Consider the following 16,921-nt stretch of genomic DNA (forward strand, 5'->3'; position numbering starts at 1 on the left):
ATCACATAGGACAAAGCACCATCAGAAAACTTAAGAATTGCAAATAGCTGAAATTATACAACATTTGTGCATATTTTTAGCACTTATAATGATTTTTGGAACAATTCTACTGCAGAAAGGTATTTTAAGTCAAATCTTTGTAAACCAGACAGCTATCTCTGTCGTTGTTGTTTAACCCTATTCGGTCCAGGGTTTTTCAAACATATCATGAAAACTTGGCACTCTTACAGTACCTCATAAATAAAGCGAATTTTTACATTCTCTTTGAATTTTTTAATAAAATATATTTAATAGATTTTCTGCTCTGTATGTAGATCGTATGAAAAACTGCTGATACTTGTCCGAATGTAAAAATTGGGAAATCGGATTAATCACGTGTCTAAAATTTACAGAATGATTCCCCTTAATGAAATAAAATTGTGTTGTAAAGTTCAAGTTTTAAGGGTAATCCTAATGTAAGTTTTTAAAGTTTCTCAATTATCAGGATTTTGTAGAGATTTTTAGGAGTAGTTTCAAGTAACAACATATATTCACAGCTAGAGGTATGGGACCCAATAATTTGTCTTACTTACAAGTGTCTTAAGTAATATTATTTACAAAACATAGACTAATACATAATAAAAAGAATAAAAAGTATCATAACCATGCAGCCGAGCAAAAAATATTTATTAAAAAAAACCCGGGAGGGAGGGGGGTGGAGGGGGTGGGGATCTGCGCAAACATATCCAAACAAAATTATGTTAGATAACCATCAAAACGAACAACACGAAATTCTTTGGGATACTGAAATAGCACATTAGCCACCCTGTGAAAAAATTATTTCAAATATTTTGTATAGCTTAAATAATAAAAATTTCGGAAAAATGTTTTCAGACTGAACAGCATTACTTATAAATATTTTATACTTAACTATAATTTCCCATGTGAGGTTTCTATCACATTTATTTTCTTACATTTTCACTTCATTACTTTTATTTTTATTTCATTCATAATATTAATTTCAATGGGAGGGGTAATTCGTCCCAATTTCTAAAATAACATGCAGTGTCTTTTAAAGTTGTTTTCGATCTTCAAAACATGTTTTGTAAATAATATTAAATTAGTCACGGAAATCTGTAAGGGCTGGTTTACATTAGCGTGAGTACCCTCTCCTTTTACAGGATAATAACCAATATTTTGTTACAAACATCCCTTGTAGAGAAGTGTTAAAACAATTTGAAAGATTGGTATATTTATTTCGCAACCAACCTCGTCCTTCGTTCGGAATAATTTGCAAATTAGAAAATCTGTGATAAGCGCATAATTCATAACTAATTTCGCTGAATCGACCTTAAACTTCATCACAGTTACCGCGCAAAGCTGGGAATACTCAACAAACTATGTCATCCCATCTTCGTTCGACCCGTATTATGTTAGTCATTAACCTATTCAGAAATTTTATCAATGTTTTTTCTACATATTCTCAGGCTCGCAGTTGCTTAAAAACAAAAGTTCTTTTATCTAAATAAACAACAACAAACTAAATAAACAAAAGAATGAAATTTTCCAAATGAACTTCCCCGCAGAATATGTTAGCGAATACCTACAATACTTAACAAAATGTAATAAAACACCCTGAAAAATATTGATGTGATGTCAAAATTCATACTGGACCGACATCATCCCCTTACCCTCTTGTAATGCTGGCGTCATGCAATGCAAGTTGTTTTAACTCAACCAACACCTTTCCAGCATTTTAAGTCAATACTAGAGTGAGGGAAATGAAAATTAATTAATTTTATTTAATTCCCCTTTCCTTCACTTCTTTAGATCTTACCCTGTTAAGTAATTGTGGAATTCATCATGTTTGTATTGGTGAATGAGACCATTTTCGTTCAAAACATTTAAGAATTTCCCGATAATAAAAATGTGAACATATAACAATGGAAGTAACTCATTAAACAGCGAGGTCAGTATTCTGACCGCAGAAAATTCGTTTGCGAAAATTCGTTTTACCTTAAGTCCGATAATCCAGTGCAGAGAAAAATTATGCTAAGTCCTGGCTAATTTTATCAAATAACAGAGTTACTCCTGCACCTCCTAACTCTAGTAATACCTTACTTACCGGGCGAAAATTTTAGGATTAGCAAATAATGTTTCCCGTTGCAAAGTTTTTGTCCAGAAGTATTTATTACAGCAATTCATTCTGCTTTGTCATCGAATAAAGTTTTTTTGTCAGTAAAAGAAAAATAAAGAAAATATTCTGTTTTCGTTAGGTATCAGAAGCTATCCGTGCACTGTCAGACAAAATTAAGTGGACGATACACAATTTATTTTGTCGAATCCAACTTGCTACATAAACAAATTCCCCTTACCACAGCAGTTTTCATCAAATGAAAATATCGCCTAAGGTCCAGATCTATAAATATGATTTGGATACACCTGTAGTGGTGAAAAGAAAGTTGGATCTAGTTCTTCTTGGATACATGAATCATTACAGAAAATCTAACCTTGTATTTATTAATACGCTCAAAATAGTGACGCATTATTTATTTAACTTTATTAGCAGAAGAAATCTCATGTAAATAGACATAACAAAAGATATTTACGACCTGTGTTTTTTCTCAAATCATTCTGTATCAACACCACAGCTGTCAATTAACTTTTTTTTTCTCTCTTTTGTGCCAACGTCAAAATATTTTTAAACCGCATACTAAGTCTTTGATAATAATAAAGCTATTTTTCCCAACTTATAATTACGTTCAAAAATAGTCCATTATCTTTCTTTTGTTGGCTTGATAGTAAAACTATAACCTTGTTATGAAGAAGAAGAAAAAACACGCACATATCGACGGAAGAAATGGTAGTTGTAAACAAAATCGGTAAGCTAGCTTCACTCCAAACATTTTTTTTAAATCAATCATACCTTATCATAAGGAATCCATAATTAAAGGTATATTACTCTGCAGATTTTGTCTTTAGTTCCCTTACTCGATAACAATTCATGTCAAAGAAGCTAGAAAACGGCTAGGTAGCTTTTGTCTTTAGTTCCCTTATTTTCGCATCAGTACTAATTAAGCAGTAAATATATTTGCTTTTCTGTTTTTTTTTATGGTTTTTAAATTTATGCAAAAAATAATCTGATAACAATTCATTTCAAAGAAGGTAGAAAACGAAGCTTGGTTTTTTAACCGTAGTCACCATGAAAGTCGAGCTAATGGCAGTAAAAAAAATAATCACTAAGTATAAAAGAAAAATTTAATCCAACTTAAATACCACATTTCACGTCCATCTAATTTCTGTAAAGGTAAGAAAATTCTCCTATATAAATATACTTTATAAGCATTTGATTGATATAAGCATGCAAATTTTAAAACAATTAATTTGTAAGCAGGTTAAGGCTGGACATAATATTTTTGCTAATGGTTAATTTTAGACTTGTTCTTGAAGTAGCCACAGTTTCACTAAACTCTGCAACTGTCAGTCTGCGAAAGCTCAGTTTTTTTAAATCGGTAGACATCTTGGTTGTGAATGTATAATTCTTTTTTCATCTCGACCATTTTTGGGTGAGTCCATCTATGACATATTTTGGCATGCGCGAACATTGCAAGCAGTATGAATGACGGGTAGTTTATATAAACCGCTTTCTAATCAAGTTTTTACCGTTTCGTAAAAAATATATTACAAATTGATTGAATGTTGCTGGATGGTGATATGCAGGCGCTGCGGAATTCCAAATAGAGTTCCAATTAATTAAAACAGATGTTTTCTTTGCTATAGGCATCCCTGTGTTTTGGCTCATTTTCTGCACAATAATATAACAGGAACCGCATAGTGCGCGATTTTCTCCCTATTTTTTTTGTTTATATTCTCTAATGTGGTAATGCAGAGAGATAAAAAGACAGGTTGTTAAAATCTGTGTTCGCAACGTGACATGTTTCGTCCCTAGGTCGGCATGCAAGTGAAAGCAAGTATGACAAATTCAGTTAAGATACCTTGAACAAAGTGTCGGCAAGGTATCCCTTAATGTTTCTGCTACTATGACATTTAAAAATTTTGTTGAATTAGTATACTATATGACACCGCTGAATTTTGGATTTATTAAAAAATATTGTACACCGTTACTTGCGTTAAGTGAAAAACTAGTTAAGTGGGCTGTTTTCGGGCTTAAGCTTTCTAGCTACTGTGTTTGTATATGCTAGGGAGGGGGAAGGATAATCTCCCTCTCTCTCCTTCTCTTTATGTATTTAGCATTTTTGGTGTTTGAAATGGTCGCAGGGCGTTGGCGTAGGTTGGCGCTAAACAAAAATGAACTTCAAATTTTTTGGACATGTTGTGCATTTTTACGTCTTTTGTCTAAGTACCTTTTACAAGGAGATTTCGACTGAAAACCAAGGGGAAATTGCAATATATACTATTCACAATGCACTGGATGTTAAAAAATTCTTAATAAATTACATGTTTTTTAAGTAATTGAAATTCCAAAATGAGGCTTAAGGATACTTATGAATGCTTTATTTGAGTTACAACTTAAATCTCACTAGCTACATATTGGCTAATTCAGACATAAGGAATAAAAAGAAAAAATGCTCACGAAACAAAAAAACGTAAAAACTTTACAACATCTTTTTAGCTTTCACATAATGCATATGCTTAAAAAATGACCAAATTTAAAAAAAAATGGTCATTTTGACAAAATGACTAAATTTAATCCTACGAATGCTTATAAATGTTAAGCTTATAAAAAGAAAAAACATGTATTCTAAAAATTAAAGTTTTGCAAGAAAAGAAAATCTACAACTTATTATCGTCGTATCTTGAGAACATAGCAGCTTAAATATTTATTTTTTCTCACCACTTTTCACACATTCTGCATTATAAACTTATATCACAAAAATAATTAATATTTTAGACTACTATTTTAATTATAAAATGGGTGTATGTGAGAACACCCATATTACACGATAATACCAACAGTTTTAAAACATATGTCGGTTGACAGTATCCAATAGCAACGCTAATACCGATTCATTTGCTTCAACAACTACCAAACACGTTTGGTGTTGCAATAAAACACCAGATGAGAAATATTACATTTAAATATTAGTATTCGATGGTGGATTTTTATTTTGCAGGTGGGAAAATATTTGTCGTTTAGATTGAATGGAAAATTCACTGAAACTCCCTTTTTTCGTAAGTGAATATAATTTTGGGGATTCCATGTGACTTCGATGATAAAATTTTGTTTTGGCTGCAGTTTTTCATTTTGTTGTTGGTGTTTGCATAAAATGAAGGTCAATTTGTGCTACCAAGTGGAAGTAAGCAGGTTAGGTACGGTACCTTCAACTGGTAATATTGGCGTGATTTGATCATCTCCAGAATCCGTCCAAAACTAGCAACTTACAGAGAATTGTAAATCGTGAGTGCCGGTTTTTGAATAGGGACCCCAATGTTGTGTACGAACTGATATAACTGGACATATTGTTCTCAGAAAGAAATTAGGCCTTGTTATGTTTTATGATATATGCCTAAATTGTTTTAAATAAATCATTTGAATAAATTTTAGTACCATGCTCGCCTAATGTTGGATTTTTTATTATTATTTATATGAACAGAATATGAAGCAATAAAGGCGACATTAACGACAAGATAACACCAACAACGATCAAACCAAGTGTGAAGTTCATAAAATGTCAACAGAACGGCCACGTGCAGCTCTTAAAATAAAGAACCCAATGAGGAAATCCTCTTTCTTTGACCAAAACACGCTGCCACTCGTACGCGCGAACAAAAGATGTAAAAGTCCGTTGATTATCCGCAATCCTAGTCGTGACTCGCGAGTTATTATAAACGTACAAGGCCGGAAGTTCGAAACATATGAAGGTAAGTTTTATTTCCATTCCAAACAATCATTGTTTTGTGTTTAATGTTTTAGTTCCATGTTTATTCGGTATGATTAACTGAAATCACGTCGAATGACGAAAACTGAATTTAGGAGACTTGACCTTCGTTTCTTTTGTTTGTGTGTTAAGGTCAGTTTACATTAACATTCAAAGTGTTGAACAATTGTTGTGTAATAGTCACTGTAACAACTTCATTGGAAACACATGTTGTACAAAAATAACCGTAAGAGATTTTGCACAACAAATCTTGTAAAAGACATTCTTTTTATCTCTACTGTTGCACAAAGTTTTGAGATTTTAATGGGAACCCTTCTTTGATTTCCCAAAATAAATCAGGAATGAATAAAGCCCTAAGGAACTGAGAATGAGTCTTGTAAAAAAACATCTTTATCCCATTTGATAGCATCTTGAAAAGAAATTATAAAATAAGCTAAAAGTCTATGTTTTCATTTCAATTGAGGATGTTATAATAATTCGAACACAGTAAAGACATCTACTGTCTTCAAAAGTTTGATCTGTTTGATCTGTTTGAAAGAATTAATTTTAGGAGTCGTTTGAATTGAAATTTTCGAATACCTCCTAAGGGCAAACCTACAGCCGACAACTGTGTTTATTAGATAAGAAAAACAAGTCTCATTTGTGTGCTAAAATTAGCATTTTAAAAGTCGACAGGCAAAAAAATGACAGGAAGGAACAACAAACAAACGTACTTATTGTTTTCAGAAAAGCAAATTTTTTTAAACTTTATTCTCATGATTTTTATGATTGAAAAATAGAAATACAAGCAAAAAAGAAAGAAAAGCGATAATTATAATGTATGTTTTATGTATATACGTTGTTTTTCGTTCCAAATTTGAATAAACGACCCCTTTTTTCGAGGGAGGGGGCGCTTATTAGAGCAGGGACGCTTATTTACAATTTTTTTCCTAACCCCGGTGCGCTTACTCGACAGGGGCCCTTTTCGGGCACGGGGCGTCTAATCTGTCCTTTACGGTACCTAAAGATGAGCATATTTGTTATAAACTACAACGATAACTAGTGATATGCACAGTTTTCCCTGTATCAGGAATACTGTAAGCAATTCTGCTATTTGTCACTAAAATATTTTTCTTTTAATTATAGCAACTTTAAACAATTATCCAGATACGTTGCTAGGTAACAAAAATGCAAGGGAAAGATTATTTAATCCGATAAGCGGAGAAATTATTTTATCACGTGACCTGCAAATTTTTGAAGCAGTCTTATTTTACTATCAGTCGAAAGGGATTCTGGGTAGGTATTTTTTGTTCTATTACAAACCAATCTAGAGCTTGAAACTTAATGTTTTCCATCTTCTAGTTCTTAAATTAGTTTAGAAATATCGTGTCAATTTAGTTAATGCTGACCAATGAGTACAGATTTCCCTGGTGTAATGAGTCTTGTCATTGAAAGGTTGGAAAGCTATGCGTCTATTTTTTCAAGCAAAAAAAAAAAAGGAAAACTTGTAAACTTCTAAATATCTGTATGATAAATACAAAATAAAACTTTTGAACTTCAGTGTTTTAGGTTATTGTATTTCGTTAACTTAAAAGGTCCACTATATGATACATAAAGCGTTGTGTTGTAGATTTCCAAATCATCGACGCATGTGCCCTCCGTAAAGACAATCCTAAATATACATTTGTGCAATCTCTTATAAAAGACTCAACTTTTTTCTTCTTGTTAACTTTGAAGTTTTTTCTATATATTTCAGCTAAACCAGTTTGGGTAAGTGAGAATGAATTCGAACGGGAGTTACAATTCTACCAATTACGTTCGGTTAAAGAAACCTCGATCCCAGTTCCTAAGTCAAGAAAACTGGCACTCATTTGGAATTTAATGGAACACCCTCACTAGTCCATGTGCGCCATTATACTTTCCGTGTTTAGCATTTTCACTATTATTTTGTCGACAATCTCCTTTTGCTTGGAGTCAATGCCCAGCATAGTGAACACTGCTGACATTGATGCAAAACGCTATAATAATTTAGTATTGTACTACTTAGAAATAACGTTTATAGCCTGGTTTACACTTGAATATTTGTTAAGAGTAGTATCTGCACCGATTCGTTTCAAATTTGTGACTTCTTTTATGGGAGTAATCGACTTCACAGTTATTCTACCATTTTACATAGCTTTGTTTATGTCACCCACGCAGAGAGTGTTGAGTTTGCACGTGATACGAATAATTCGAATGATTCGCGTATTTCGTATTTTTAAACTGACAAGATACAGCACCGGATTGAAAGTTTTGGGCAAAACGATATTCGAAAGTTTGGGCCAACTTGTAGCTTTGTTTTTGTGTCTGTTTTTGTCCGCCATTATGTTTGCAAGTTTGATATTCTATATCGAGCATACACCAGGGCATAGCCACGAGAAAAACACATTCGAGAGCATTCCCGATGCATTTTGGTACGTTGTTATTACAAAGACCACGGTGGGTTATGGAGATGTCATTCCTAAAACTATATTAGGAAGAATAGTTGCGTCATTATGTATGGTGTGCGGTATAATTATCCTATTATGTTTACCAACCCCCGTATTTATTACACATTTTGGTCGATTTTATGAAAGGGTTATCCACAAACCTTTTGATAACGACGGGGGTGCAGATACAATGTCTGACGTTGTTGAGAACAACCATTTATTAATTCCGACATGGTTGCATGACAGAGAATGGAAAAAAAGACTGGCCAATGACTATCAACAAAACTTGTGTCTGAATATCTATCTTAGTAACAGCAGTCTGAAGTCGACAATTAGTAGAGAAGTAGCTTTCTCTTAAGTCTAAATTATAAATAAGAATTTTTGATGATTATGAAATAATGTGACGTATATTATCGCATGTTGCGAGTTAACCAGGATAGGGTTATTTTGTTTGCGAAAAAAAACGTCTTTGCAACACATTACATGCAGCGAGGCCTAGATATAACTTTAAGATGATTTTAAAATAACCATCCTATTGATAAAAAAAAGATAACAAAATAGCGCGATCAATTTTGAAAAAATAATATATTTATTTGGTGCTGCTTTATCAGATATCTGTTACATTCGGTGCAACTACAAATTAAATTTAACCACTAGTGCACAGAGACATTTTGTATGTGAAAGGTTCTAATAAAACATATAAAAATTACAATGACTTAAATGAACAAGCAGTTTTAGTAACAATAGGTATTCTTTTTCCTTGCAACAGATGGCCTCATTGTTCAACTTTTCGTTTTTAACGTCTACAGGCTATGGTTGCAAATCTTATCCTAGAAAATTAATGAGGCACAAAATTAACGATCAAGAAATTAACACAAAGGTAATTAACGCGAATGCCAATAACAATTTATAAAAAGAATTTAATTGCATAGACATCTATTCTTCTTTTTCTTCAAACGTCTGAAATATTAGTTGCCCTCGAGCTAGCCTTTATCACATTAGGGTGAACCGTATCAAGGTACCTTTTTAATGTCCTGGATATTAACGTTACACTTTAATAAGACGCATATTACGAATTTACAAGATTTGCCTTAATGTTATGCCTTGTTAATTTCAAATATCACCGGGTGTTATTTCTCTTCCGTCCGGATTTGCAAGTTCTTCTTTGAACCAATAGGAAAGCAGTAATTTCTGCCGGTTACAATTTATAGCCCAGAACAGTAGAGCAATGACGATGACAAATATATTGAAACCAAGTAAACCATACAACGTTAAATTTAATGTTGAAGTGTATGCTGGTCCCGTGTACGTTGGAGGTGGAGGTGTTATGTTGTAAAAGCCTAAAAAGAATAGTAAATTATACAGACCACCTCTTTATTGTTGCTTTTACATTAAAAAGGAAAGGGGCATGACCTTTAACAAAGATCTGCAAGAAATGAAGTATTGCTAGTCGTATCAAGATGGGTATACGGTGGGGTTGAGGGGTAGGAGGAGGGGTACAAACGTGCTATCCCAGCCGTTTTCATAAGACAGTCCTTTGGATTTAATTTCGTTTCTTGCTTCAACTTTGTAGCTTTTGTAATAACTTAAACTTTATAAAAAAATTACTCCATATTTAAGGCAGAGCAAGATTTTTGGTGGATATTTTTTTGCTACTTTCTTGTTTGTTTGTCCACTGAAAGTTTTTGTTCTTTATTGTACTGAGGTGAATTGTTTAACAACTGGCAACTAACTGAGGATTTAGAATGCTATGAGATACAATATCACAACTAGGCACCGCGCTAAAAATTGTGAAAAGTTTGGAAAACTGCAGACAAAAAAAGGGGCAATAAAGTACGCCCATATCACGTTCTTAATGCTTATTTTTAATTTTTTAGTTTTTTTTGACGCTAGGATGTATTTTTAAACAACGCTGTTGTGTTGAAAAAAGAAAAAAAATTGATTATCCTACTGCTAGATAAATATGACGCTGAGATTTTGTATACCTATGATTGCCGTTAGCAACTGATCACGTGACAACACTACTCTTATAAAATATTTTTTCGAACAGAACTACTTTAAGAATGAGACAGTGCTTCAGAACTTGCAAAAACAGACCATTTCTTGGATATAAACAGAGTTCAAAGTTACAAACTATTCAGTTTAAGATGATCTATTAGTAAATTCGTTGCTAAGATAGTAAAAAATCGTAGACTGTTGTTTGATCTGCTACAAAAATCGTCATAGCAGCGAAATCTGTCTTGTTTTAGCCAAAACATTTAGTGTATAAATTTAAATATAAGATTACAGCCCTACCAAAGTAAGCAAATGCGCCGTCACTCGAGAACATGTTCTTTTCATTTTCAATCACTCCAAACCACTCTATCTCAAATTTGGTGTAGTTTACGAATGGATCACGAGAAGAGTTGATTTGTGGGTATTTGTAGAGTTGTGCCAGGCCTTGCTGTTGTTTAGGAAATAGGCTAGTGACAAGGCTTTCGTTCCAGGCTGGCCACGGTAATGTCTTTATAAAATGTAGATCAAAATCAGCAGTGGTATATGTGTCATTCCTGAAATGATTGACCAAAAATAATTAATTTCTCGTCAGGCGAATCCCTTTCATTAAAATATCTAGACTAAATTATTGATTTGTAATTTTAGGATGCTATTGTCAAAGCGATGTATAAATTATGCAAAATAAAATAATAGTTATTTATAGAGACTCAAAGGCCTAACAAAAAGAACAGAGGATGGAGATATGCCTTTTAAAAGATTTGACCTAATATTGATAATTTTTGTTCGTACTTACCTCATTCTGAGGATTTTGGCATCTTTGTATTCTTGCTCATAATTTTTCTCGCCGTTATAGTACAAATTCCTCAACTAAAAGAATTTGTCAGAGTCAAATAATCTCACGAGTAAGTCATGACAGTGAACAAAAAGTTTTTAAGATTAGTCATAAGCCCTTAGGTAAATCGAAGAGAATTTGCCCTATTCTACATAGGTAATTTTAGTTATTTTCGTAAATTTTTAGTGTACCAATACGTCTGTTGTCGTGATGACTTCTCAGTTAACGGGTGCTCAGAAACAAAACACAACCAAAAAAATGTTTTCCATAAAATATCCTTATCAACACTTCAAAGTTATATTTGAGACTTTTTAATGCTGCTATTTATGTAACACGTTTGAAACAGTTTTTCTTATTACAAAGATTACATTCCACTACTTTGGACTGTTTTCAGGTTTAAAAATATATGATGACGCAATCTTAGGAAAAGACGTCTTCCATTTTTTTATTACTATTGTGCACCAATATGCTAACAAACATTCGGGCCTAGTTTTGTGGTAATGCGATGTCTGCTTTCACAATTTTAGGGAAGGGGAGGAAGGAAGACTTTTCAGAACCCCCAAAACGCCCAGCCTGACTAGGTTTAAAACAAAATTTGCTGCAACCATTTTGCAGAGATGCAGACAATATGGGAACAAAAACACGCGGCATAATGTGAGAAATTTATTTAAATGCATGTGTCACTTTGATGAAACTGTCTAAAATACCAATTTTAACAATTTTCCTTTAATGATTGCTCTATTTAAAATGTGACAAACTCATACACAGGACTTTTCTACGCTTCTATACCTTAAGACTTACGCGTTTAATATAAACGGGGCGACTGCTTTTACAGCGCGCCTCAGTTGGGAGTGTCCACTAGACAAGGATATTTGCCCAGCAAATATTTTAAAACTTTGTTTAGAGAAAAAATACTTATTGTAGTGTTACGTAGCTCGTGATCAAATATTGGTTTCTACAAGTTATTTTTCGCGTTATAGCGTTGTAGCGACTAGGCATACCAATTAGGGTTTTTATTTATTTATTTATTATTTTAAAGTATTTCCATACCCTTCTTCTCAATTTATTGGCAAAACAGTGATAATCATCCGAATCTGGATTCTCAAACTCGTTGTTCCAAGAAATTTTTGGAAATACAAATGAGACGAGAAAATCATGGCTCACGTTCTTCGGCAACATTGTGATGTAATCCTTCTCATTCTCTGTTATCTGGATGGTGACGTAATCAAACAATGCTTTGTTTGGATCTACAGCCGCATATAGTTCACGTTGAGCCACCATTAGAAGCAAACCAATTATTAGAAAATCCATTTTGACATTCAGCGAAAACAGAAGAGTTGCCGGATAATTTTATTTTTTTGTCAAATCTTCCTTTTCGCGAATTAAATTAAAAAGACATGATTAAAATCAATTAGTAGATAGGCATTCTGATTTTAACTAAGAGTCTCTCCGTTTTTAAGTTAGGTTATGTCCTTAGATCAAAGAGAACTTCGTTTAACAAGCCACCGGCATGGAGAGCAAATTCAAATTAATCTCAATTAATTAAGTGAATCAGAATTATATTTTTGGCTGTATTCACTAATTTTGTATCACATTATTGCTCATATCATAAAGAATTAATACCCTTATAAGATGAATTAATAAATTAATGATGGATCAAACTACCTTATCTCAAATCTCTCTAAATTATTCAATCTTATTTCCTTTCCCCCAAAAATATTTCGTTTCGTGAATCCTTTAATTTGACTGAATCGTTAAAAATGCGTGTCTTGTTAGATTTGCGTGTACCGTTAAAAATGCGTGACTTGTTAAATTTGCGTGTATCGTTTAATTTGCGTGAATTGCTAAACATGTGTGTCTTGTTAGACTTGCGTGTACCATTTGCAATAATTTTGTTATTTAGAGGAAATTTTACCTCTTGTACAATCCCTTTTCTCCACTTTAATTAAATATGCATAAAATTTGTTTTTTCTCATAATGGAGCCTTGTTTGATTAAGTTAGATATTTAATCAAATAAGGCGCCATTTTGAGCAAAAGCGATAAAGTTTTTATATAATATGTCACATGTGCATTAAGGTATTCAATGTTTTCTTAAATACATTTTCTCATCAAAAATCGTGTAGTTAGAAAACAGAAGGAAAATACAAAGTCTCTATGGTTTTCGCCCCAAAATGTAATGTGAGATCTGGAAAATCATAAATGATCGCCCATTTTAAAGAACCCATCGCTAAGATAAATATTTACAATACCAGTAATTTTAGGCATTTAGGCCTTGGTATTAGACAGAACGCCAAATAGAACTAGACTGGGACGACGTGTGAGAGACAACACAACTTTAATAGATAAACTGTTGCAAATTTTCAAAGCAAGAAAAAAAGGAAAAAGAGAATCTTGATCGTTTTCTTTAATTTCTTTGAATTTTTGATGTAATATCAGTGCTAAATAACATTCAGATAAAACTACACTTTTTTTTGTCTAACAACTGTGACAAAAGAATGTCATTTAATTCTGTCAAGAAAATACATAAGAGACGACCGAAAGCTCTTTAATCTTTAGAGCGAAAGTTTTACAGAGTCACAGCAACTCGTTTTTATAGAAAAAGATTTTAATTTTCTCGATGACTTTAAAAGCAAGGACGTTGATGAGTTGGACGTTATGACTTAGTTTTTGTAATGTACAAAAATATAATTAGAAAAAAACAAAATAAAGATATATAACGTAAGAAAAAAACTTTTTCTGTTTGTGAGACAACGAATAACCAAGAAAAAATGCCCTTGATTGCCAACTTGTATTTTCATGAACTCTAGTTCTAGATTAACTTTCCAGTCCGATTAAGCGCCCATCACTAAGACGGAATAAATAAGTGACCCGGGCGCTGAATGGGTCATAGACGATATTCTAAAAAAACATTGAACCGAAGTTATAAGATGAGAGTAATAAATAAAAAATGCTTTTTTTTGTCTGTCTTTTTGGGTTTTTTTAGAAAAGGCGAAATGTCCTTAAATTAGAAGGATATTAAGTATGGAAGTGAAACCGATATTTAACGTCAATTTTGATTTAGGTAGATAGTTTATATGCTTTATTAACGTTTCGGTAAACTTAAAATGGCGGTGAATTAACGGTAGATTATAAATTCGTGACAAATAGAAGAAACACTTTAATATATTATTCATTCAAAGTAAAAAAAATAATTCTACAAACGAACAGGCGAATAGTTATAACATGAGACGTTTTTCAAACATATTGCATAATTGACATAAAAAAACGCGATAGAATGACCTACGGTTTGCTAAATAATGTTTTTAATTATCTGGATAAATCTTTCTCAAACCACGTGTTGGTTAACTATAACTAAGCCTCTCTTTCATGCTAAAATTGTTTAAGAAGAATGTCCCGGAATTTTCAACCCTTTTTGCTTTTTTATTATTTTTATTATATTATATTGTATTTTATTATTATTATACTATAATTTATTTTCTTATAAAGAGAAGTAAATTTCGCGAGGAAAAAAATTGTTTTTTAACCTATTTTTTGAAATTTTTATACGCCAAAATATATAATTATATTATCTATATTTTGCGAAACTTTTGTGTGGCAAAATATATAATTCACTCTCGAAAACAATTCCTCACGAAACTAACTTGCCAGTATAAACTGGTTTAAAAACTGGAGTATTAAGAGGTCGACAGGTCGGTCAAATTTTTCTGAGAGATATAGGATAGTAGTGAGGAAAGATAATCGCAAAATGACATGATTGTAGTAAAATTATTCTCTTTGTTTATATTCACTTCCGAAATCTAATTCCCGCGAAAATTTTGTAAACAACTGATTTGCGAAAAGCAGTCCTTTTTTATGTTTTGTATTTTTATACAGCTACCATCAACTTCATACAAAGTTTTATCTGCACGTACATTATACACAGATTTAGCAACCAGACTCATATCTTAAAGATATTAGACATCCAGCCACCACCCTTAGCCTTCCTTTTTAAATTTTATCGATTCTTGATATTAAAATTCAATTCAAAACTCTTTCAAAACAATATGTTGGTTTATTTATTTATTTATTTGCAGCTACAAAAGAATTTAAGTACGCTCTATATCAAAAACGCCTGGAATTGTTCTCATGCTACTTTAAAGCATTGTTTACACTAACTTATTATATAAACTTACCAGGTCACCTGGTATCTTTTTCTGGCAATAGATCGGTGAGCCTTCAGGTATGAAACCCTGGGGACATGGTTGATGGAATTGAAAATGTTCGAACAACCCTGATACTGAACTACAATGTGCGTTACTTGTAATTTTGAATTATTTCAACGTTTAGGACCGGATTGTTGTACTTATTGTTACTTATGATGGGTTAAGGGGAGGGGTGATGAAGGGAGGGCAGGGCATTATCTCTCCTGTTTATGAAAACTACATTGGTGGCTGTTGCAGCATATTACGCTTCATATTTTCTCTCAACACAACTCGTTAACTTTATTTTGTAGCTCAAATGGGAACTTTGAATGTGCTAGGATTCGTTCACAGGACCCTCGTTGATAACAGTACCAATAGGACTAATGATGCTATCCTGGGTAAATAATTCCAATAATAATAATAATAATTATAAAGGTTGTTAGTCGATAACGTTGGCAAAATTTCGACAATTGAGAAGTATTGATTGTCGCAATATGCAATTACCATAAAAGCTCCAAGGAACGTATTTTACAAATAACTCTTTTTAATTTGTTTTCAAGCTTCTATAATACGGTTCAAAATAAACACAATTTCATTTAATGTTAGTACAGTCAAATTGGGAATAATCTATCCAAAAGAATATATACTTTACAAGATCTCGCACGTAAGAAATATACACTATGGATTTGTTGTAGCAATAATAAACAGAAAAAAAAGTTTAATAAAATTGTGAAGTGCACCTAGTGGCGTAATATGAGGTGCAGGGGCGTAATATGAAGTGCACCTAGTGGCGTAATATGAGGTGCAGGGGCGTAAAGAGGGCTTAATAAGAAAGCTAATTAAATAACAAACAACCATATATTATCCACAAATTAAATACAACTCTTTTGAATAAAAACAAGTTTTAAAATAAATTTATATATGCAAAAAAGGAGACAACAAAATGCATCTGAGCCTAGCTTGTAAGAACATTAAGGCTGAGATTTTACTAAGAATTAAGCTTCAGACTATTAGAATTCAGACGTTTTTATAAGAATACTAATTTACAAGAGTTTTTTATCTCAAAATAATAATCATTGCACGCACGCATAAATGTTATTAATGCTTTCTGGATTCATGCAACTAAGCTATGCTGCAACCTTAGCAAATATATTTTGGGAAATGCGATAAGAACATTTGAAACTTTTTTGAACTGATTAGAGTAATATAAAGTGCCAATGAACGTTATTAAAAGCTGTAAAAGTCAGCAGATTGTAAATACATTCTTTAAAATTAACCAGCATCCCGAAATTAGCTCATAACTAATCTCGCTTTCATGTTATTCTGCTTTTTGTATACGTATTTCGCGAAACGAAAATGGATATTGAAATAGGTCTACTTTAATGATTTAATGATGAAATAATTCTTATAAATCTATTCAAAAAAAATAACATTATGTTAAATTTTTTTGTTTGTTTGTTTATTTGTTTGTTTATATATTTTTTATTTCTGCTTTTTGCGCACATACCAGCCCTGCATTTCCGTTGAAACATTTTTTCCTGATGTGTTCTCAGCCTTATAATTAAGGATGTATTGTTGTGACTTGA

General features: G+C 32.4%; 1 protein-coding gene and 1 pseudogene across 2 annotated transcripts; one reads left to right on the forward strand and one right to left on the reverse strand.

Annotated features, from left to right (window-relative positions):
- Positions 1-2,459: 2,459 nt before the first annotated feature.
- On the forward strand, positions 2,460-8,933 carry LOC130647534 (potassium voltage-gated channel subfamily A member 6-like; annotated as a pseudogene).
- Positions 8,934-9,083: 150 nt separating this feature from the next.
- On the reverse strand, positions 9,084-12,568 carry LOC130647533 (uncharacterized). Of its 2 annotated transcripts, none has more exons than XM_057453420.1 (4): positions 12,318-12,568; positions 11,115-11,188; positions 10,622-10,875; positions 9,084-9,666 (listed from the first exon to the last, which is right to left on the reverse strand). In XM_057453420.1, exons 1-4 carry the CDS (start codon positions 12,462-12,464, stop codon positions 9,440-9,442), a joined length of 702 nt encoding a protein of 233 aa, XP_057309403.1. In that variant the 5' UTR covers positions 12,465-12,568; the 3' UTR covers positions 9,084-9,439. The 2 variants fall into 2 exon arrangements, with proteins under 2 accessions (XP_057309403.1, XP_057309402.1); XM_057453419.1 differs by having other exon boundaries at positions 12,204-12,568.
- Between the last annotated feature and the right edge of the window lie 4,353 nt (positions 12,569-16,921).

The sequence above is a fragment of the Hydractinia symbiolongicarpus genome, chromosome 6 (assembly GCF_029227915.1).
Source record: "Hydractinia symbiolongicarpus strain clone_291-10 chromosome 6, HSymV2.1, whole genome shotgun sequence".
NCBI classification, from domain to species: Eukaryota; Metazoa; Cnidaria; class Hydrozoa; order Anthoathecata; family Hydractiniidae; genus Hydractinia; species Hydractinia symbiolongicarpus.

What these genes read in the sequence shown, in the direction of transcription:
- LOC130647533 (XM_057453419.1), bottom strand. Translation starts at nt 12,464, where the DNA reads ATGGATTTTCTAATAATTGGTTTGCTTCTAATGGTGGCTCAACGTGAA. An exon ending in CCAATAAATTGAGAAGAAGG is followed by an intron (nt 11,189 to 12,203) that starts GTATGGAAATAC and finishes AAATTCTTTTAG; the next exon opens with TTGAGGAATTTGTACTATAA. An exon ending in GCCAAAATCCTCAGAATGAG is followed by an intron (nt 10,876 to 11,114) that starts GTAAGTACGAAC and finishes CAATCATTTCAG; the next exon opens with GAATGACACATATACCACTG.